This window comes from Pocillopora verrucosa, chromosome 2 (genome assembly GCF_036669915.1).
Source record: "Pocillopora verrucosa isolate sample1 chromosome 2, ASM3666991v2, whole genome shotgun sequence".
NCBI lineage: Eukaryota > Metazoa > Cnidaria > Anthozoa > Scleractinia > Pocilloporidae > Pocillopora > Pocillopora verrucosa.
This window is the reverse complement of record NC_089313.1, coordinates 15,616,933-15,637,464: the sequence shown is the minus strand read 5'-3', so window position 1 is coordinate 15,637,464 and position 20,532 is coordinate 15,616,933. Positions and strand designations below refer to the sequence as shown.

Genomic DNA, 20,532 nt, shown 5'->3' with positions numbered 1-20,532 from the left:
TTCGAAACATGTCATTATGATTTTGCCAATCCCAGTGGCTGAGATTGTAAAAATGTATTGTTTTCTTTGTTCATTTTCAAAGACGACAAACGGTGAAATTTAACGGAAGCGTTCGTCCTTGATAAATGAACTTTAGTTCTTCATTGCCTTCTTCTCGTATCTCCTCTCATTGTAATATTTTTACGATTCTTTTTATCATTTGTAGTAGATATCAATGAGACGTTTTCGATATATCTTGCATAAGTTACTAGATATTATGTCAATTACTTGTGCACTTGCAATTGTTTTATCAGTGCTACTGAATGAAAACTCTTTCCTCTCTTTCCAAATTTGATTCAATGACTTTGAAATCTTTACTTTGATTTGTGCAAATTACAAATTGATGCTGATAAAGCTATCTGGTAAACCAACCAAATGTAACTGCCTAATAACTTGTTCATATATGATATGTAGTCCATTTTTTTTTTATCTGTTGATGGTAGAAGTCGGAATCTTGTTCTTTCACAATACATTATCAAATTGTTTCCGCCGACCTCCAAGTCTTGTGTTGTCTGTCTTCTTTGCAATCTTCAACTTAGCTTCTTCTTTTGGAAGGGGCGGGGAAAGGTTCCCACGATCGAGACGCGGTTTTTCTGTTCGCTTCCTTTGGGTGTTTTTCTTCGTGTTTCGACGACTTCCACGTCCCATTACGCCTGGAAAGGCTGATTGGTTCTAGGTCTACATACGAAACAGCTATGAGAGTTGAGTTTCTTAGAATTTGCCTCTTCTTGGAGTGGAATCTAGCCACGGTGTTGCAATATTTTATTTTGCGATGGCTTTTTCTTGATTGAAGAGCGAAGAGTGTTAGATGACCGTTTCCAAGCCTTAAAAAAGGGAAGATAAGAAAGAACAAAGATAAGATAGCGGGAGAGGGTAAGGAAGCTTGAAGACAGTGGGAATAATTGTCTGAAAGAGAAGAAGCTGTTTCGAGAAGATTTAAATCGTAATTTCCTTTAAACAACACAACTCCCACATAAATACTAGACACACCAGAGGTTGACGAGTTTATCAGTTTTTCTTTCTTTTTTATGGGCTGTTTATGAAATGATTTTGACATCGTAAAAACGTTTACTTCCATCTATACGCCTTATGTAACACAAATGTCCAGACAAGAAAGTAAATATAGCCTTTTTTTTCAATAGTTTTTGAAACGCTTAATCATTACACGAAAGAAATGAAAGGCCCAGAGTAACTGTTTTGCCCTTACCTAGCGGTCCAGTATGAAACTCCCCATTTAGATCCTCTGTGCTTTCTATTTTCTGCTTTTCTTCCTCGGTTTCTTGCTCCTTTTCTTTTTCCCAGTAATTCTCTTGGACTTTGGTAACGGGAACCGCATGACCGGGACCTGAGGACGAATGATAGCCGCACAAATTAAATTAGTTTAGAATTAGACTTCTTTGGTCGAACTTTTTTGTTCAATTCGAAAGACATTTAAAAGAGTGCTATCTGTTTTATCCGTAAGGTGAAAATAAACATTGCATTTTTAAACAGTGTCATAAATAAATATAAGGTAATTTACTTCTTCACGTTATTCTTAACAAACTATGAATTAGCTCCGAAAGAACCTCTACTACTACCTACCAAAGTTCATGACGTTCATTTGTCCTGTTAAAACCATCATCTTTAAGTTTAGAGGAATTTCATTAGAATATAATTACAGTCAATAACAGATAGATGGAGCGAATGTTGCATAAGATGTGCAAAAGGTTGCAAGTGCAGCTGGTAAAGAAACGTCCGTGCAAAGTGCTAAGATTGACAGCTGTCTCTCAAGAGTCAGTATCCATTGCAGACAGGTGCTTTGTAGGTCAAGTCACGTGCTATGCTCGCGAATGGTCATTCGGTACACTTACATCTGACTGGAGACCTATCCCGAAGTCGGAAGGAATGACCGCTGCCTCTAAAACCGCTGTCGACACTGGAAGTGACACTCAATTCACTAAGGTTTCGCCTTACGTCAGAGATATCAGAAAGGCCTGGGACGTGCAGGTGCGAGAGATAGCTCAAAGGAGAGAGGAACTGGGGACTATTATTCCCACAGCGGAACACGTTGTGTTGAGCTGGAGAATAGGAAATAGAAAATAGGAGAGGAGAGGGAGGTTAGACATGCTGGGATGGGAAAGTTAGAAATAAACAGTGATTGAAGTAAACATAGAAAGAATGGAGTGCATAGAAGTATTCAAAGATAAAATGGTATAGAGAACGATCGATCGATTTAAAGATATGACAGACAGAATTGTAATGGGAGTCAAAGAAAACTCAATTCAATCAATTTATATCACCCTTTCAGGCGACGCTTTCGGTGCCTCAAGCTTATAAGAGAGCCATTTATGCTAGATTTTTTATCTTGAGCTTGAGCTCGCTATGGTAAGGAAACAGCTTTTTTCTTTGTAACTCAACACCCTATATTACCAGTCTAAATATATTTAGTACACTCACAAGAGGTGGCCCTCCAAACACCTATTTTCCTTTGGCGATGACTGTTGTTGCCTTGGTAACCACTGTCGCTCGAACTTCCGCTGACCTGACTTGGATTTCGTGGCTCCGTTTCGCAAATGTCCGGGGTAAGGTAACTGTAGTTATTTTCCAATGCAAAACCGTTTTCATCTTGATGGCAATTCTGTTCATTTTCCATTGGATCTTCCGCGTGCCCGTTGACCGTTATTTCTGTCACATCGGTGTTGTCCAAAGGACTAGAGACGCGTTCCTCGTCGGGCGAATCTTGTGTAGAGCATATTTCATAGTCTATTGTAATTTTTTCTTTGATTTCCCGTTTCAACAAGCTGGGGCCGGTCGTAATGATATCGCCATAGTCGATACATAACCCTCCTTCGATGCGAGGTATTCCGTCTAACGAAGACCATGGAGGCAGTGCGGATTTGCCATCTAAACGAAACACGTCACAAGCAACAACAAATGTTAATTGACTAAAAAAATGATTTTCAATCGAGTGTCGAAAGTAATCCGAAATCGCTTTAGTCTCTCTTTTCTTCGCTACCGGAGTGGTGAGTACCTCTTCGTACTCTGTGGGAATTCACATGGTTATTCACTTGTTGAGTCCTCAAAACAATAAGTCAATGAAAAACACTGATGACAAAAAAGTCGATAATGAGATGTAATTGATAGCCATAATAACTATGATCAACACGCAGGTAAATAAAAATATTGTTGTTTGACATAATAAACAATAAATTTATGTTTTTGGGGCTGTCTTAGCTCACCTTCTTCGCCCTCAGTTTTCCTCAGTATTCTTAATTCTCGAAGCTCATTGATTCCCTTATCTCCGTCATCGAATATTATGTCAAAGAAACTGCGTCGAATGGCAGTCACCGTTCCAGGATAACAAGTGTCCAAGCGATTATACCATCTGGCCAACACTCTTGTGCCAATGTCAACTTCCCTCACATGTGGTACGGCGTCAGGCACCACACATTCAGGATGTTCCTTCTTGTGTCTTATTTTCTTGCCATTTTCGAGTTGTACGTGTATGTCGTCGTCCATCGCTGTCACAACACCTCGTTGGAAACATCCTTTCTCGGCCCTCGCCCAGACTCGCGAGCCTTCCTTAACACAAGCTGTAATATGGAGGAACCCATAGGTTAGTATCTATTGTCATTAAAATGTTACAAATCTATCGTAAATCCCAGAAGATTCCATCCTTCTCACTCTTCCCGATCAAAGTTGAATGCCGGCCGGCAAGTACAGACATTGTCTCTCAGAGGGTAAAAAAAGGGAGACGCAGGAAAATTGTCTCGTCATTTAAAAAATGGCCAGGAATAAAAACGAAGTTTGATAACTAAATTGATGTTGGCCATTAGAAGCGAAAAGACTCCTCAAACTCGTCCTTTTCATCCCCAGTCTCCATGAATAGCATTTTCCCGCGCTTTTTGCATGAAAGCCGCGTAGCTGGTGGCAAAGTGACACGTTTCCAGAATTTTCTTTCAATACTTGTTTCCATTCGTGAAAGAAGACTTGGCAAGAAATGTTCGGGACATTTGGATGCAAGGTAAGAACAGAAACATTCAATTTTTCTTTCCTATTTTAATTGGTATGCAAGATTTAATATCCTGATTTTCAGCTCAATATGAGCTTAATTGCAGGTTGTATTGATGCATGTTACACCATGACACAAATTTGCTAAGGATTTCTCTTAGACATCGAAATACACTGCTTAAAATTTTAATATTCCTGAAGTAATTAAAAGAATTAAGAATATTTGGCCGTTTTTGTGAGCTAGTGCTCGTTCACTTTTTCCTTTGAAGCAAAAATTTTCCATTGCAGCGCTCGCTAATTAGCCATGATGCTATTTCAGTAATTCAAAACAAATTTGCTGCTTTTGGTGTAAATTTGTATGTGTTTATCACTTCTTCGTGAGTAACTGAATTTTGCGTAGAGACACTAAATAAAGTTCCTCCAATTTTTTTTGGTACCTTGTTGTAGTAAATTTTATCGATGAAACTGGAAAAGTATAGGTTTATGCAAGGCTAAAAATTGGCGGTCGCACGGTCGCCAGTGGCGAGTTAAAACTGACCAGGGCTACCAAAAGTTAAGGTTTGAACGCCCGATGAGCGACTATGCTGCAGAATTTCGAAAAGTTGCAATGTAAATTATGCGAAGTACAAAGTTAAAAATAGAACTCAATTTGGAATTTAATTGGACTACCATTCTCTTCGTTTCTTTACCTGGACTCTAAGATCATCCATTTTAGTGAATTTTTAGTTCTGAAGTGGAAATTCCGAGCCGTTTTAACAATGATTTCACGAGCAATCCACATATAGACGCCATTTTGATTTTGTGATTGCCACGTGATTCTGGACTTTTGTGTTCTTTCCTTTTAATTAACGCTCCGTTAAAAGCCAGGGAGTGTTTATTCAATTTTTTAATTTTAAACTAAAGGAAATCGAGGGCTTCTTCATTTTGGGGTGGGCCACCACGAATTCAAGGAAACTGGCCCGACTAGCCACCAGGCACTGGAGTTAATTTTTAGCCCTGTTCATGACTGCAACCTGAGTGGAGATTTCGGTAAGACTTCCGCACAGCCCGATGACCATACAATACAATACGCATACAATTCTTGGATAACGAAAACAATAGCGAAAGTGATAGACTGCCTTTAGGACTACAGTTTTGTTTCATAATACAATGGGGCTGTGCGAGAATCTTACCTAGAGGTTATAGTCACTGCCTCTCGTGCAAAGTCACTAATTTACAGGACAATTTTTAGTACAAAGGATCACTAAGTTTTTTTCCTCCTTATGTAGTTGGATATGAATTCGATTTCCTTTTAAGTCCTTTAAGAATTTAACTCACCCATACACCTCTTTCTCGTTAACTTGAAGCTGGAGTCCTCTTTGAAAAAGTGAGAGTTCTCGTACTTCTGCAGACGCAGTTTCTCTCCGCGTCTACGAATAAAATGCGCCGGATTTAAGAGCGATTCGAATGCAAAATAGCCCTCAAACCACATGTCTTGAAGGGGAACAAATGTACTTTCTTTTCCTGAAACAAAATCGTACGAAAACATCTGAGTGTTATTTTCTAAGTAGCTAGTGACTCGTTGGAAAAATCCGCAGTAATTCTATCAATAAATAAGTAACTAAGACAGATAGAGAAGACTTCCTGGTGTAAATCAATAAGTTTTTTTTAATTGCCTCCAAGAGGTAATCTCTTCTTCTGTTACGTTTCCTCTATTGTCATAGATGAATGTAATCTTTTATGATGGAGAACTTTTGAAAACTCTCTGCTTTACCGGATTTTTGGCCTGTCTTTTCTGACGAAACCTCTTGATTTTAAAGTAAGCCAGGGGGATGGGGGAGCAACTTTTTTTCAGAGGGATAAACGTAATTGGACTAGAATTACTCGAATCTGAAATTCAATGTAGGGACACTTAAGCCATATAAAATAGCTATAGGGGTTCAGGGAGCATAGTAGTACAAGAAAATAAACAAATATCACCTCAAAATGTGTCAATAATGGCGGTCCATAACCCGGTTGTTGTAATTTTATCAACTTTGGCATTGAGTCCTACGAATGTTTCCGTCAGCTCGCCAAAATGGCTCGATTTGAAACTCGAAATTCTATTTACTTTTACCGTTTCACGTTGACCTGTAATAGCATTTTGAAAATGTAGAACGGCTTCAAGTGAGGCCTAAGGCTAGATTAAAAATCTGAATAGGAAAAAGTCTCGAACCCTTTGCTGATCCACAGCATCATCAGGGATAGAAAATATCAGTAATACAGCTATATAATGTGGGAGGGGTAGTAAGGTGTGATGTAGTGGTAGACAATGCTTAAGTGACGTAATAGGGAGTACACGTGTATATGTGGCGCTCCAGGGAATTAGGTGAGATAATAATAAATGCATATGGTAGAATAATGATGAAGTACACGCAATAACTAATTGGCGTATAAAAACGTGGTACGCAATGAATGTCTATTTGAACTCTGAGAATGTAAGCAGAAATGAAGAGAACCCTTTCCACAATATCCAATGGTCGACTTCTAGACAAATGAGAAAGATTTTTGCCATCAAACTTAATTTTTTCTCGAAACGAAGGGAGATAAAATTGCAATCTGAACTTTGAAAATTGAACTTCTTCGATAAGATCTCTCGAACAACTGTCACGGAATCGATTCTGCCTTTGCTGGCTGGAAATAGTTGACGAAATCAAAAAAACGATATACTCATTTATCATACTTGCTTTTTCACAACTGCTGAAAACGAGTTTTCTTGCTTACTGGACAGCTTGGGTGTCAACAACCCCCCCGTAAAAAAAAAAAAAACAAAGTAACAGTGGGAAATTTTCAATTTGAGTTTGAGCAATAGAGCGTGGTAGTGAAAAATTAGCAAAACCGACGGTGACATAACAGGTATTTTGGCAGCATATTGAGATGGTCAGGCGTTGGGTAGCAAACGTATCCAATGAGCTCAGCCAGTTGCTTTTCAGTACCTATTCCTTCAGCTAAGTTTGAGTTCATGTTTTATCTTTTCATGGAATATCTTTGTCACGAAAAACATGAATCAAACACGTTTTAATCACTTACTGTAGTCTTCAGAGTCATCGAAGGGCTCCAAAATGAGATAGTTATTTCTTGCTCGTAGGTAGTGTCTTTTTTTAAGCACACTTTCAAAGGAAATTCCATCGACACCTTCTGCCAAGCCTTTTACAATGTTATAACGATTCTTGCCTTCCTTTAGGGTATTCTTCCTTTCTCTCTCTCTCGCAATTTTATGTTCCTTTCGGGTCAGTGAACAGGGAGGCAGCGTACACGAGAACATCACCTGGAAGTTGTAATAAGAAGTAAAAACGCCGATTCATAAACCTACGCAAACATTTAATCGACCGTGTTTGCTCGTAAAACTTGTCGCCTTGTCTGAAGTACACTAATGTTAAAATTTAATTGCCTCAGTAGTGTAATAATCCACCTAAAGTGATAAAAATTTGCATAGGAAAACAGCAAAATAGCCCATATCTTACAGTTTTCATGCGATCCATTTCCCTCAGATGAAAAAAGCACACATTGAAAGTAATATTTAAAAGCCTTTCCTCTCCTTCCGCAAAAACGAGCTCTGACGACAGAAATTATTGGACTCAAATGCGCGCGGTGAAACCGCATGATATCTAAATATTGAAATACCTGTTAGCGGTGGCCTGTTAGCAGGTACTTGGTACATGTTTTTATTTTCAATTTTTTTCTTGGCAATCATTTTACTTCTAAACGCCAGTCTATAAACTTCTGTGTCAGGGAATATTTTATAGCGAGAAAATGTTTATTTCTTACAATGTTGGACTTACATAGAATTAAAACAAGCACTCGAGAATATTTTTAGTATTATTTCAAAAGTAATAGTTTCCCTTAAAAGTGGCGAACGTCTTTTTCTGATGAGCTGAACTGTAAGTTAAACAGCGTTCTCTTGTCAACGGTAATAGATTCGTTTACATGATTAAGGTCAAAATAAAGCCTTCGGAAACTCCCCCAAAGCTTAAACAATTTATTTACTTAGGGAGTGTTTTGTAAAAACAAAACCACAAATATCTTTATTCAATTCCCAACATCATGTTTAAATACGTGTCAAAAAAATTATGAACATAAAAAGAAAAGAAAATTGAAAAGGTTTAGATGGCCTTAACAGATTGTGGGAAAAAATTAACGCTGCAAAAGTAAAGCGTTTTAAAAAATAGATGCATATTGAGTTATAGAATTTCTTAATCTGTAATGATAAACATTATTTTTTTTTTATTTCATGGAAGCCTGTATCACGTCCTCTTTTTTCCATCGGTGCCTTGATTCACCGATTTTTTTCCAAGCTCTTTTTATCTATGACCATTGCAGATGTGCTTAAGCACAAACAGTTGGACGACAACCCGTGAACTTACTCGGTGCCTTTCTGCTCTGTAGCTAATGATTCATAACGACTTTGATTAGTAATTTTGAGATAGGAAAATTGCATTCATCAAAATAGATGTAAATGTGTAGCAAAACTGACGAGTGGCATGCTGTGAAACAGTATAATTTCAGCTTGATTTCCAGCTAGTTGAAATAAATTAGTATCCCATTTTCGAATTGGGCATCAGCAGTGTTCCTGGCCACAGATCGAATCCGCAGGCAACCGCTCCAGGGGACAAATCCAAATTGTGATATATTCATTAGGCTTTAGAGTTCTCATTTAAATTATACCAGCTCATGCGCTTACTTGCATAGATCCTCGCCAGAAGAAAACACATCATGTGGTAGAAAATACATTTTTCATACGATTCTGTTAGATCAATCTACTCTTAAAATTATATCAAAGATTTTGTGCGAAAACCAATTATAACAGTGATGCTAACCTATGCCATAATTCTGGCACTCTCAGTTTGATAGTAGATTATCCTTCTATCACGAATACTTCAGGGGAGACTGAAACAACGACGGGGAGACTCTTAAATAACAACTACGGGGGTGTCCTTTGGGGGCACAAAGCACGAATATTAGCTTCACTTGGGGTGTTCGAAACGAAACGAAACTATCATATTGTTCTGACTTTCTAGAAATCTTAGATTAACAAGCGAACAAAATATACGTCGATGATCATGAGGGATATCACAGTAACGACGTGTAAAGCGTAAGACATGGTAGCCATTTACTTGTCCTCTCCTACATAAAGATTACAGCTCTTGGGTTTCGTTTGGGATTTAGATTAAAAAGGGCCCGTCAATTTTGTTTCCTCGTCCGTCTCGGTGTATACCCTTGCTCAATAGTTTACGAGTGTAACATTAAAGACTACCTGCCGAAATTTTCTTGTAAAAATTTTGCTGAAGTCATACCTTATGGATAAAAAGAGGGGGAAACTCTGATACAATGGTGCAGTTTTGGACGACTTCATCTTCCCCGGCTTTATGTTTAGTTTTGGTTCCAACTAAGCTGTGACTGGAAGACAACTTTGTTACTCAAAAAACATAGCTGTTGGGCTGTTATTACCCTTAAGTCTTCAAAATACATGGAGATCGCGTAAACTTTTTTTCTTTATTTCCTGCTTCAGCCAATGTGCATAGTTAAATTTCTTGACGCATAAGCGAAGCTAAAACAATTCATTGTTATTTGATTTACAACAGTCTGTCTGGATGGCGGGAGTTTGAAGTATTTATTATTTGTTGAATTTGATGTTCTGCTCGCCTGACATGCAAATTAGTGAAGGTTATTACTTTGCCTTTTTCAAGTTTTGAACCCAGTCGGATAAGGCGCTGCCACTGCGCACCGCATGATATCATTTCGAGGGGGGTTCGAGCTGGATTGAGGTCACAAACCCTAGAAGATTATGTGATTGTTTTTCTGAAATTTTGATTGTGAGAGAAGTAGAGTAATCATTGCAAAAAAAGATCATATTTTAACTGTCAATCTTTCATTACGATAGAGGTTATTTCACAACACCTTTAATCCAAAACGAAGGTGATTGTCAAGACAACGCCACTTAAAGGCGACGATGCAGATGACACAGGATGAATATCTAAGTACCTATGTGCCATATTAGTTCAGTTTTCTAGATTCTAAAAGATCGAGACAGATTCGGAAAAAAACCCGGAAGATATCATTTTCCCCTTAGATTTATTAGACAACTCACGATCGTTTCGACCGAGAAGAAGAAAAAAATGATCGTAAATTTTCATATTTGACCAAAAGGGTTTTCTTTCAAGCGCAACAAAAAGATCAAAATCAATAAAATTTGATATAGTACCTTAACTTGAAAATGGTCGAGGATGCTATACAAAGAAATATCGATCGTTAATTGTACCACTAAACGTATTCATTGTCATGTTGCACCAAGTGCGAACGAAGTACTTTTCCACTCGAAAATACCTCACTAAACCTTAATCGCCCTGTAGCGTATTTCAAACATTAATTTGTAATTTTTTTATGACATTTGAATACATCCCATGGGTGACAGAGAGCAAATGTCTATTGCTTCGTGAATCTATTTTCATTTAGTGCGGTTTAATAAAACCCTTTGTCCTGAGAGAAGACTTCTCTCTAGAACCTGCTCGAATTAACAACGAGTCGGAACTCTCTTGAACTTTCCAACGCTATCCGTATTTATCAAGCAAATAAAAACATTTGTTTTGAAACCTTTGTGACATACCGCAAATCGTTCTTTAATTTATTTCTCAAGTATCCGTTTGAAATTAACGCACCGCCTGAAATTTGGTTGCTCGATGTTTGGCGAATACATTTTGAAGGATTGGAGATTTGCTGCTCTCCGAAGTCTTTACATGTTACAGGGAAAGCCAAATCAAATCGAGTTTGTGTCAGTCGAGCGGTCCAGTAAAAAATGTAACGAAAAAAAAAGCAAGACAAATTTCCGGAGTTCCTTCCGACTTGTTTTTCTTGAAGCTTAGCGAACATCGCCAGATAAAGAAATAATGACTTTGTTCCCTAAAGGATTTCGACTTTATTTCTCAGTGAAATAAGATAAATAAGAGGGTAAATGGAACAATAACAACAACAGTATTGGACGATAACCAGGTTTTGACTGGAAAGTAAAGTCAGGTGCAAATATAAGAAAGGCCCGAAAAATTTATAACTGAATAAGCACTTAACACACTTATCTCGATAAACTGCGTTTTAGTTGCTGTTACCTCCTGTTATTGAAAAGGTACGTACCTTCTCCAGGGTTTCGTCTTTGTGTTTGTGTTCACCATAATAATTCATGACTGACGCCGGGTTTCGGTCACAAACAGAAGGCGCTTTTGGTTTGACTTTCTTTCGAGTATCATCTCCTTAAAGCTCTCCAAATCGGGCTCAGGCAACTGATAGTTATCATATTGGTCTCAGTGTTTGCAAAGTGCTATGTAGCAAAAACGGTGAAAGATCAAAAACGATCACGAAGGTCCTATGCTAAGTATTACGCGAATGGTTCTAATTAATTTGGTAATAACAGTAATAAATATGAAATTATTCATTATCACACAAAGTAAAAGCTTTGCATATATCAAACATTCGATCTCTGACCATAGAATCACCTGCCTCTTTTTGTTATGTTTTATCCCCTAAAGAAACAATTACAAAAATATTTTTTTAACAAAAGGGTACAAATATTCGATTACTTCAATCCATTTTTCTTCTACCTTTTCCCGCTTCTTTCACTATTTTGATGTGTCCCAGACTCCCTATATTCTTTTAATTAAGAAGTGTTTCACGGATTGTTTCATCTTGGTATTGTAAATTTTTACATCATAACATATGTTGTCTGATGAAGCGAATGCCCTACAGAAAATTTTAGTTGACTCTAAATAGGTAAAATCGTTTTTACAAATACTGTTTTTAAAAGCACCTTTGTTTGAGTCTTGATCATCGGTTTTCTCTGGCGCTTCCGAGACATAACATAGCTATCACCGAGTAAAAAATGGAGTAAAACGCTGTATGCGAGATCGTCGTTTCCGAGCGAACTGAGGTCGAAGCTGGACTGACAGTAGGCAGTTCAAAGAAAGTAAATGGCAGAACTTTGAAGCATGTTAATTAGGTTTACATTTTCAACTATTCAGGCAAGCATCATTAGCCTCAGAAAAAACTTGGTGAGCTTTTGATAGCTGCAGAGATTTGTAGTTTATTTTAGGTAAAGTTTAAAGTTGGCCGCTACCACTGACCCAAATAGTTCAATCGAGGGAAAATTTGTACGCCTCTTCTTTCATCAAAGCTCTCAGTTGCTAAGTAATTCTAAAACTGTGTTGAAACTAGTTCAATCAGCAAAGAATAACAAAACAAAAAAAAGCTATGTTCTTTGGTAAATAGCTAATTCAAATTGTCTCGAGGAAAACGGATCTCACGGAGAGACGCCTATAAGAACACAGCGGAATGTTTTGCAGGAGCTCTAGAAATGAGTCCAATCATCGTAGATAACATCCATTTAATTAAACGTTATTAGTACTCCACCATTCCCCAGATAGGGTACTTTTGCTTAATGAGGAACTATTTTACATTATATGAATTATTTACACTTGTGAGATTTAAATCAGGGTAGATATTTTGACTAAAAACGCGACTTGCACCGCAATATCTGATTAGCAAAAAAAAACCAACCACGACCAGTTTTTATGATACCTTTTCACTTCATCTCAAGTTCCTACACAAAAATGACGGTAGTTTATATTTTGTTTTAAACTTGCGTGATAAACTTAACTGTAGATGGAACATTAAATGCACATAAATAATGCAATGCCTGTGAGTACCTGTGTGGACTTGGGAACGGTGTGGTGAGAGACTTACAATTGCTATTCCCATCGAAAAAGAAAGCCCTATAATTAACTGCGGGAACAAATTATTTCTTTAGGCACAAGTGTTTTGAAATTTTTTTCGCAAGTATTCATAAAACTCGGTTAAATTTTGCTTGGTAAAAGCACATAGAATGATTTTTCATATCTCTCATGTTCAGCGTCTTGTGAACAGTCGCGAAAGTATGCACAGAAGCACTTATTTTCATGATTTATGAATCATCTTCAAATTTTTATTTTTATAGTTTATCACTGAATTATAGGTATTTTCGTCAGATCTGGATTTTGAGTTCCATGACCTCTTATAAATCTCATTTTTTCACAGAGATAAACTGGCGGAAAAAAACTGTGGACAAGATGAAAAACATTGAAAAAATTATGCAAAACAATAACATCAGATTACACAAAACTCCATGATAAAACGTGCTTTTTCTCGGTAGTCCATGTACAAGAGGTTTCAAAAGATAAGTGGCTGGAAACCCTTTATCAGGTGACAGCCTTATGTTTCTTTCAAGAACCAAGCTTTATCACACCTCATGCTTTACATTTGCTCTGACACATAATCAACGTTCATCGAACCTAATGAAAGCGGCGCCAGCCTTCAGGATGCCTCAAAACTCAGGATCCCTCTCGGTGACTTTTTTTAGCTGGTTCGGTCTCGGAATATCCAAGGCATTGAAAGTTAAATTCCCCTCAAATTCATTGGATCGGTGGTTTTGAAAATGGCATCGACTCAGCCCGTGCTGTACAGATTCCCATCATTTCGAAACTTCAATATTTGTTGAGTAGGTTGAGTAATAACAGCTACACTTAATTCTGTGGATGTGTCCCTACGGAAGAAAGTCAGGATTTTTGGTTTTGAAAACGAAGCTGGACTTGAAGTAATAACTGAGTTTAGAGGGCAACTAGAAGACCTAACTTATCTCATCGTTTAGACCTTTCATAAGTTGATTTTTGCAGCTGTAAAGTCTGATAACATTGGGACATTTCTTTCTGTAGAAGATATGCATTGTACCGAAACCTTATGTGTTTTTATAACATCTTAGAAACATGTGCCCTTGGCTAAAAAAGTCACCAATCACACTTAATTTATACTGCATGGTAGAAACGTGGCTCGCTTTTCCGGGTTGACAGCGCAGAAACCGACATCGACTATGCGTTACACTTTAGGAAGAAATATATATATTACAGACCACAAGATTTCCTCCAGAAAAATAAAACAGCAGATGAATATTTCGGCAGTTCTTAATTATTTTAAGCTTTCTTCATTTTTTTTTCAATGTTGTGAACAGGCCCAAACTATTTTTGTCTCCTCTTACCAAATCTTACCGATAGCACAATTTTCAAATTGATTTTTTTAAATGAGTGTCGAGCGTGTGGTTTAAACAATCAGTAATTTAAACAATAAACAATCTCAATCTTTGAAGACTGAAAATACTCCATGCAAAAGGAATTACAAACTTGTAGCACAGGGAAAAAGCTTAAAAAATGTTGAAACTTCCTATACACTAACGGTTGAGAATAAAAGATAATCACACGCTAGGTCATCACTGACTTACTAAAATGGGCCAGCATTATTTCGTTCTGACGAAGGGCTAGCGCTCGAAACGTCATCCTCAGAAATTCTCTTAGGTGGCCAATTTACATATCAACTCTGTGGATTAAAGTAAACAACCTCGCAGTATTTAGCTAAGATTATAAGGCTCGTCGGCAGCGTGGAGAGTATCTAGTCCGAAAAAAAAATGAATTGCCAACTAGTTGGTACAGTTCTAGTTGGCTTATATCTTACACGATTTGTTAAAAATAGCGTTTAGTTAACTACATTAAGTTTATAGTAACCATGTAACAATTTCAAGGGCAAGACTTTTTTCCTTTTTCGAAAAGTTCAAATACTTTTTTGGATAGAAAGTGTAGCTCGGTAACAAAACGCCGAAACAAATTTCAAATTGTACTGAGTCTTGATAGCCTCAAATGACAACAATGGACAAAAATCGATGATAAGGCAACAGTGAGGGTGAATAAAAATTCCAGAAATATTTTTTCAGTTTAGAGTACTCCATAGTGAAGGGATATTTTATACCGTATAAGTCCTGTACAAAGGTGCCAGGGCAATATGCTAATCAGCTGGCCTAAATAAAACGCCGGGCGAAACAACTGCTATCGAAGACCCGAAGATGAAAGACACACAGCAGGGAGCCTGAATATAACCTCCTCGCCAAATTACATTTCTACCTGCTTTGAATATTCGCAATAATACAATCAGACATGTCACTTAGAGCACCAATCATTTTAAGTCGCAAAATAATTCTGAGTTTCTTTCAAAACGTAGATTGTAAAATTTTGTCTTTTTCTGACACTAATATTAAAATTGTGATGAGAGTTCCCCATTTTTTTTTTTCGTGAAAATCGATTGCAGTGGACTTTCTTGTTTTAGTCAAAGTAGTGTTAGTATTTTTTAATAACTATAATGAACGAGTAAAATTACCTAAGTCTGGAGATTATTGGTTGACCAAAAGATAAATGAATGTCTGGATAAGAGATAACCCTAACGTGACCTTGGTTTTTAGTCCTTCTTCTTCGTTTTTTTTTTTTGGATTTACGGTTGACCTTAGCCAGTAGTGTTCTTGTTTGCGTGGGCAAACGACAAAGTCGCTGACTGCGGGACGCGAGAGCCGAGGTTAACCATCTTTAAATTATTCTCCCTGAGTTCACTTAGTTCCACTCGGAATATTACATCATACCTTTTCCATATATTGATACTTTTTGAGTTATTTTCTAATTCAGTAATAACGATAGACCTAGCTTGAACGTGTAGCTTCAAGCTGTAGTGTTAAACTCGAAAATTTCAATCAAGTAGAAACTTGTTTTACTAACCTGTTTCATAAACAACGTCGTTATTTTCTCGGGCATTTGGTTCTGAAAAGTATGTGGAAACCTCTCTGAAATAATAAATGGTCGATGTATCAACCTTTCAGACAAACTAACAGATGGCTATAGCCAATATCAACATTGTAACGAATTACTATCGAAAAGAATGAGCGACGATTAAACTCTAAACAATGCTAGACTGAAAGAACAAGCTGAAAATCGATTCAGAAGTGTCACAAGAAATCATTTTCTCACGTGTTCTTCTCACTTCGTCTTGATGTTGAACTGAAGCTATGAATACAGTTCTGAGACATGAATACTGACATCTCGTTAAATATTAAAAGAACGCTGCATATGATTGACGCGCTTAAGGGGAGGGAGGTATTGCAAATACGATTGCGTAGAATGAAATTAAGAAAACATTTTCTACGCAGTCGCGGATCGGAGCTCAAAATTATTTTTTTTATCGCCGTTAATCATTGCCAAAATTTTATCTATACGAATGAAATGAAGATGTCTTCTACCTAACCTGAAAGGTTTCCTGCGAGTAAAATTACTGACGCAGTGATTCATCGATATCGTACAACATCATCACTCTTTTTATCAACTTTATGTCAGTTTTCGTGCCACAGAAGGTAACTGAAAATTCCATGGTAACGAAATCTAAAATTTTAAACGACTAAAGACACCAAGATATACTACTCGCATACAAGATAGTATCGGATTCAAATCTAAATTAGCATCGGAACGGCTCTTGAACGATTGTTTCGAATATCATAATTACCCCGTTTGTTGTTGCATGGTTGATCACGACTGAGCTTGAATTACCGCAATATATAAAACAGATAGAAGAAGTATAATACCGACCTTATTCAAAACATATATGAGAAGTTTCATCTCTCAGGTCAATGGCTTGTTACAGTAGCATCCTAAAAGGAACCTCTTTGCAGTACGAGGCTTGGAGCAGGATATCACCATATGATTTCTACTCTTTCATTGACTACAACGATTAGAAATAAATTGTTTCACTTTATTCGAACTACATGCATTATTCAGTAACTCCCAATCAACTTCTGTCACTGTCAACGGCTGAAATATTCTGCTGCTGTGCATTTCGATTGTCAAACCTCCTCTCCTGGCGAGATGACGCAGTGATTCAGATGAGATGTTTTTCGGGAAAGTTTTTGTCATTAATGTGAAACGGGAAACACAAAAGCATCGGATGATCGCCGTCGTATCATTGGCACAGGTTTTAATGAATTCTGGCCGCACATGTAGTTACTGAGCGTTATTGTACCGGTGGGAAATTAAAGGGGAGCGGGTAATTCGTACACCGGAACACTTATATTCAGTCTTCAACGGGGATCGAAATTATGCAAACGAACTAAATGGAAATTGAGACTCATAAGAAACTTAAAACTGAGATCTGTGAAGGTCGAACACACGGATTTTATCCACAGATGAGGTAATAAACGTGAACTCCAATAAACTAAATTCCATTTCTAGTTAGCGGTGCGGTAATTCCCGCGGACATTTCACATTTTTGTTATAAAAATTTCACCCGGGGCTTTGTGCAGGTGACCGAAGAGATCGAGAAAACTGACGTCAGAACAGCTTTGACTATAAGTTGAACCGTAAATACCACTATGATTGACGAATAGCGCGCACTTTGGTCGTCCAAATATCTTTAGTCCTCTTGCAATTAAGCTGTCCCTTCCCTCCCCTCCCCCCCCCTCAATTAAGACTCACTAGGCTAAGAATCCGACCTAAAATTGAATGACGTAAACCAAGTATAGTTGGAATCATCGGAATACAACCATGTGATACATACATAGACTGACTAGACGAACTAATCTTGGAAGTGAAGATGTGATTTCAAGCACTAAGAACAACAAGGTGGCTGCTGAGGCGACTGCGGTTAAATCAAGGGTTTCAATAAAAGCCGGTTACGGACTGTCTATACCTCTACCCATAAGACCTCTTACCGCCGTCTCTTTAGTCTGCGAGCAGGCTCTAGTGTTGGGTTTCGCTTTAAGGCACAGCCGTCTATGACACCGTAGGCAGACGCTTATGGAAAAAAATTACTGAAATACCCGGTTAAAAAATGGTAAAAAATAAACGTTCATTTAAGATGCATAAAAGTTTAGTAGGTGCCATTTATCATGGCGATATACAGTCCCTGTCAGTGAACTGAGATATCGACTTTAGTTTTAAAATTGTTATGTAACAATTGGTTCATACGTCAGCTGTGCGTTCATCGAGATATGAAGCACGCGGGAAGTTTAGAGAGCACTCAAAAAGCTAGAGTTGCTCTCGGCTACGCCTCGAGCATTTTCAACTCGATTGAAAATTTTTTTTCTCGAGGGATTTGTGTGCCCAATAGGAATATGAAGCACGCTCGCGCAATTGAATTTGAATAGACAAATTTATTAGCTATGTTATAAATATAGTTACTCTGGTAAATAGTAGTGTCTCCTACCTATTGGCAAATAAATTGCTACAGAGAAACGAGAAAAGGATCCATACCACCCATGGTGGCATTCAACGGGTGTTCACCGAAAGTCGAGTCCAGTTAATCGTAATTCAACTCACAGAAAAGCATTACTGTAACAAGTGTTAAAATAATTTGCAATTTAAATTTCACCGCCATGCAGCATGATAAAATGTATTTATCAAAATAAGCAGAATTGGTTTTTTCGCTTCTTTATATTATAGAGAGAGGAAGAAGGAAGAGGAGAAGGAGGAAGAAAATTTATTCATAACAATTTTGAGTGAGGAAATTGAGACACCCAAAATATGCGTATAATAAGTGCAATGAAAGAACACAAAGGCTCACTGAGAGGAGATCTTATCGAAAATAATAAAAAAAATTCAAGTTGTTAACTGGATAGGTAACGTTTCATTTTCTGGAGATCAAATTGCACTTCGAAGAAAAATAGATATAGACAAAACAATTTATCGAAAGATGCAGTTTTTGAATATTTTGCCCTCAAGAAAATATGTGAAAATCGTTAACACCGGAGAGGAAATTTCATAGATAAGAGATTATCACAGTCACGGCTTAAAAAGTTTGGAATATAGAACCCTAACAAACAATAAAAAGACTTGAAAACAACTTCTCTTTGCACATCTACTTTAGCTGTGTACTTTGCTGAAATGTTGTTTCGTCCATTAGCCGGTTAGTCTTCGGTCGGTCAAATGAGTTCCGTTCAGTCGAAACTTGTCTTAAAAGAAACCGTCACTTCAGTTTAAATCTCTTCATGAAAGGAAAGCTTTTCCTAAGGACATTAAAGAATCGGTGGCGGCTAAGTGACTTCATCGCTAAAAACGTGATTAATGTCGCAGGGAATTTTCCTCAACACCTGCTTTTCTCCTTTGAACCTAAAAAGACATCTTTTGTTCCATTTAATTAGTCCATCAAAATGAGTGGCTCGTGACCAATATTAAATTTTTCCTTTCACGATACACTTACCGGCTCTAAATTCTTGTATTCCAGCACTACTTCAGTCCATCATCCAAGCGATAGCCACTTAAAGCATATATGTATTCTTGAGGATCAGTCAGCTCACTGACAGGGAGCGTGTAAATTCTTAAATGCTTCTTCTAAATGACAGTGTGCGTGCCCATAACCAAACAGATCAGTAGACACATCCTACGCCACAGACTATAGGTTTACACCTGTTATGTTAGTAACTTCTCGAACTTTCTCGTTAATCAAGATATAACAAAATGGAAACGTGGCACCGACGAACCACAATTGCTGTCCTTCGTTTTTAGAATCGTTACAAATTGTGAGAAGTTATAAAATATTAATCCTTTAATTGAACGTTACATTAAGACAAATTTGCCCCACTGGCCGAACAACATGCATTGTAAACGACTGAGCACTAAAAGCATTGCAACAAGTCACAGCCAGGTGCTAAAGCTACCTCCAATAATTTATTTTTAACGGTTCAGGCACTGTGGTAATGCAAACAACAGCGCAGTTATCATAACAATACGTTCGACAGACAGCTAAAGGTAATGAAAATTCCAAATATTGTGGTTGCTAAGAGGAGAAATTGTTTAAGGGGTTTCTGTTCGTTACAACACCTTACTAGTGCTACAGTAGAAGCTCACTTTAACTCGTTGATACGACTTTGTTGGGTTGCTTAGGAGTTGAATGTCCAGTATTTAATTTAAAACCATGTTGAATTAAACAGCTAGTCCTTTACAGTACGAGACCAACTCTACAACTTTTCAGAAGTAAACAGATCATGCTGGCAATTTAAGTTACCATATCACACAAAACAAACAATAGTAGATATCTTTAGGAGCCTTCAGTTTGTTTGGACAGTTGAAACTGTCATAGATTTTCTGGAACCTTCTAACAATAATTTATTAGGGTCAGATGTGGACACCAAAGGGACAAGAATAAACAAAAAGGAACAGAAATGACTCAGAATGAAGAAGATTAACGTGAATTACAAATGAAGAAAACTCAGGCTAGATTTTGCAAAACGTAGAAACCTTGATACATCGACGTAGCTCACTTAATGCCCTTTTATCTCGGACACTCATCACTAGTCCTCAAGATTTCTGCGATAACGGATCTCAAACGAAGGATCAACATATAAACGACACAGCACTGTGTCGCATACGTATCCGAATTGAAATGCGAGAAGTCATTCGTGCTGCTGGGATTAAATTTCTTCCTCTGTAAATGGCACTTTTGGCAGATTAAACTGCTACAGTTTAAAGAAAAAAAATAATTTCTTCCTTGTTTCAAGGTGAATTTCAAATTTTGCATTTTCTGCGACGCGTTTTTGTCAGGTTTTTGTGGCTGTCATGTCCACAAATGTTATTTCCGCGTTTAATTTTTTCTTTACCACCCATTTATACAATG

The 20,532-nt window shown here is 37.5% G+C and overlaps 1 protein-coding gene across 8 annotated transcripts; it reads right to left on the bottom strand.

The window, feature by feature from the left end:
- Positions 1-737: 737 nt before the first annotated feature.
- Positions 738-19,308, bottom strand: LOC131786651 (uncharacterized). Of its 8 annotated transcripts, none has more exons than XM_066162191.1 (9): positions 15,903-15,968; positions 15,654-15,718; positions 7,078-7,315; positions 5,347-5,532; positions 3,258-3,611; positions 2,476-2,922; positions 1,890-2,096; positions 1,247-1,384; positions 738-863 (listed from the first exon to the last, which is right to left on the bottom strand). In XM_066162191.1, the coding sequence occupies exons 2-9, from the start codon at positions 15,687-15,689 to the stop codon at positions 844-846; spliced, it is 1,626 nt and encodes a 541-aa protein (XP_066018288.1). In that variant the 5' UTR covers positions 15,690-15,718; positions 15,903-15,968; the 3' UTR covers positions 738-843. The 8 variants fall into 8 exon arrangements, with proteins under 8 accessions (XP_066018288.1, XP_058959695.1, XP_058959698.1 ...); XM_059103712.2 differs by lacking the exons at positions 15,654-15,718; positions 15,903-15,968 and adding exons at positions 11,173-11,356; positions 11,843-11,962; XM_059103715.2 differs by lacking the exons at positions 15,654-15,718; positions 15,903-15,968 and adding an exon at positions 19,120-19,308.
- Between the last annotated feature and the right edge of the window lie 1,224 nt (positions 19,309-20,532).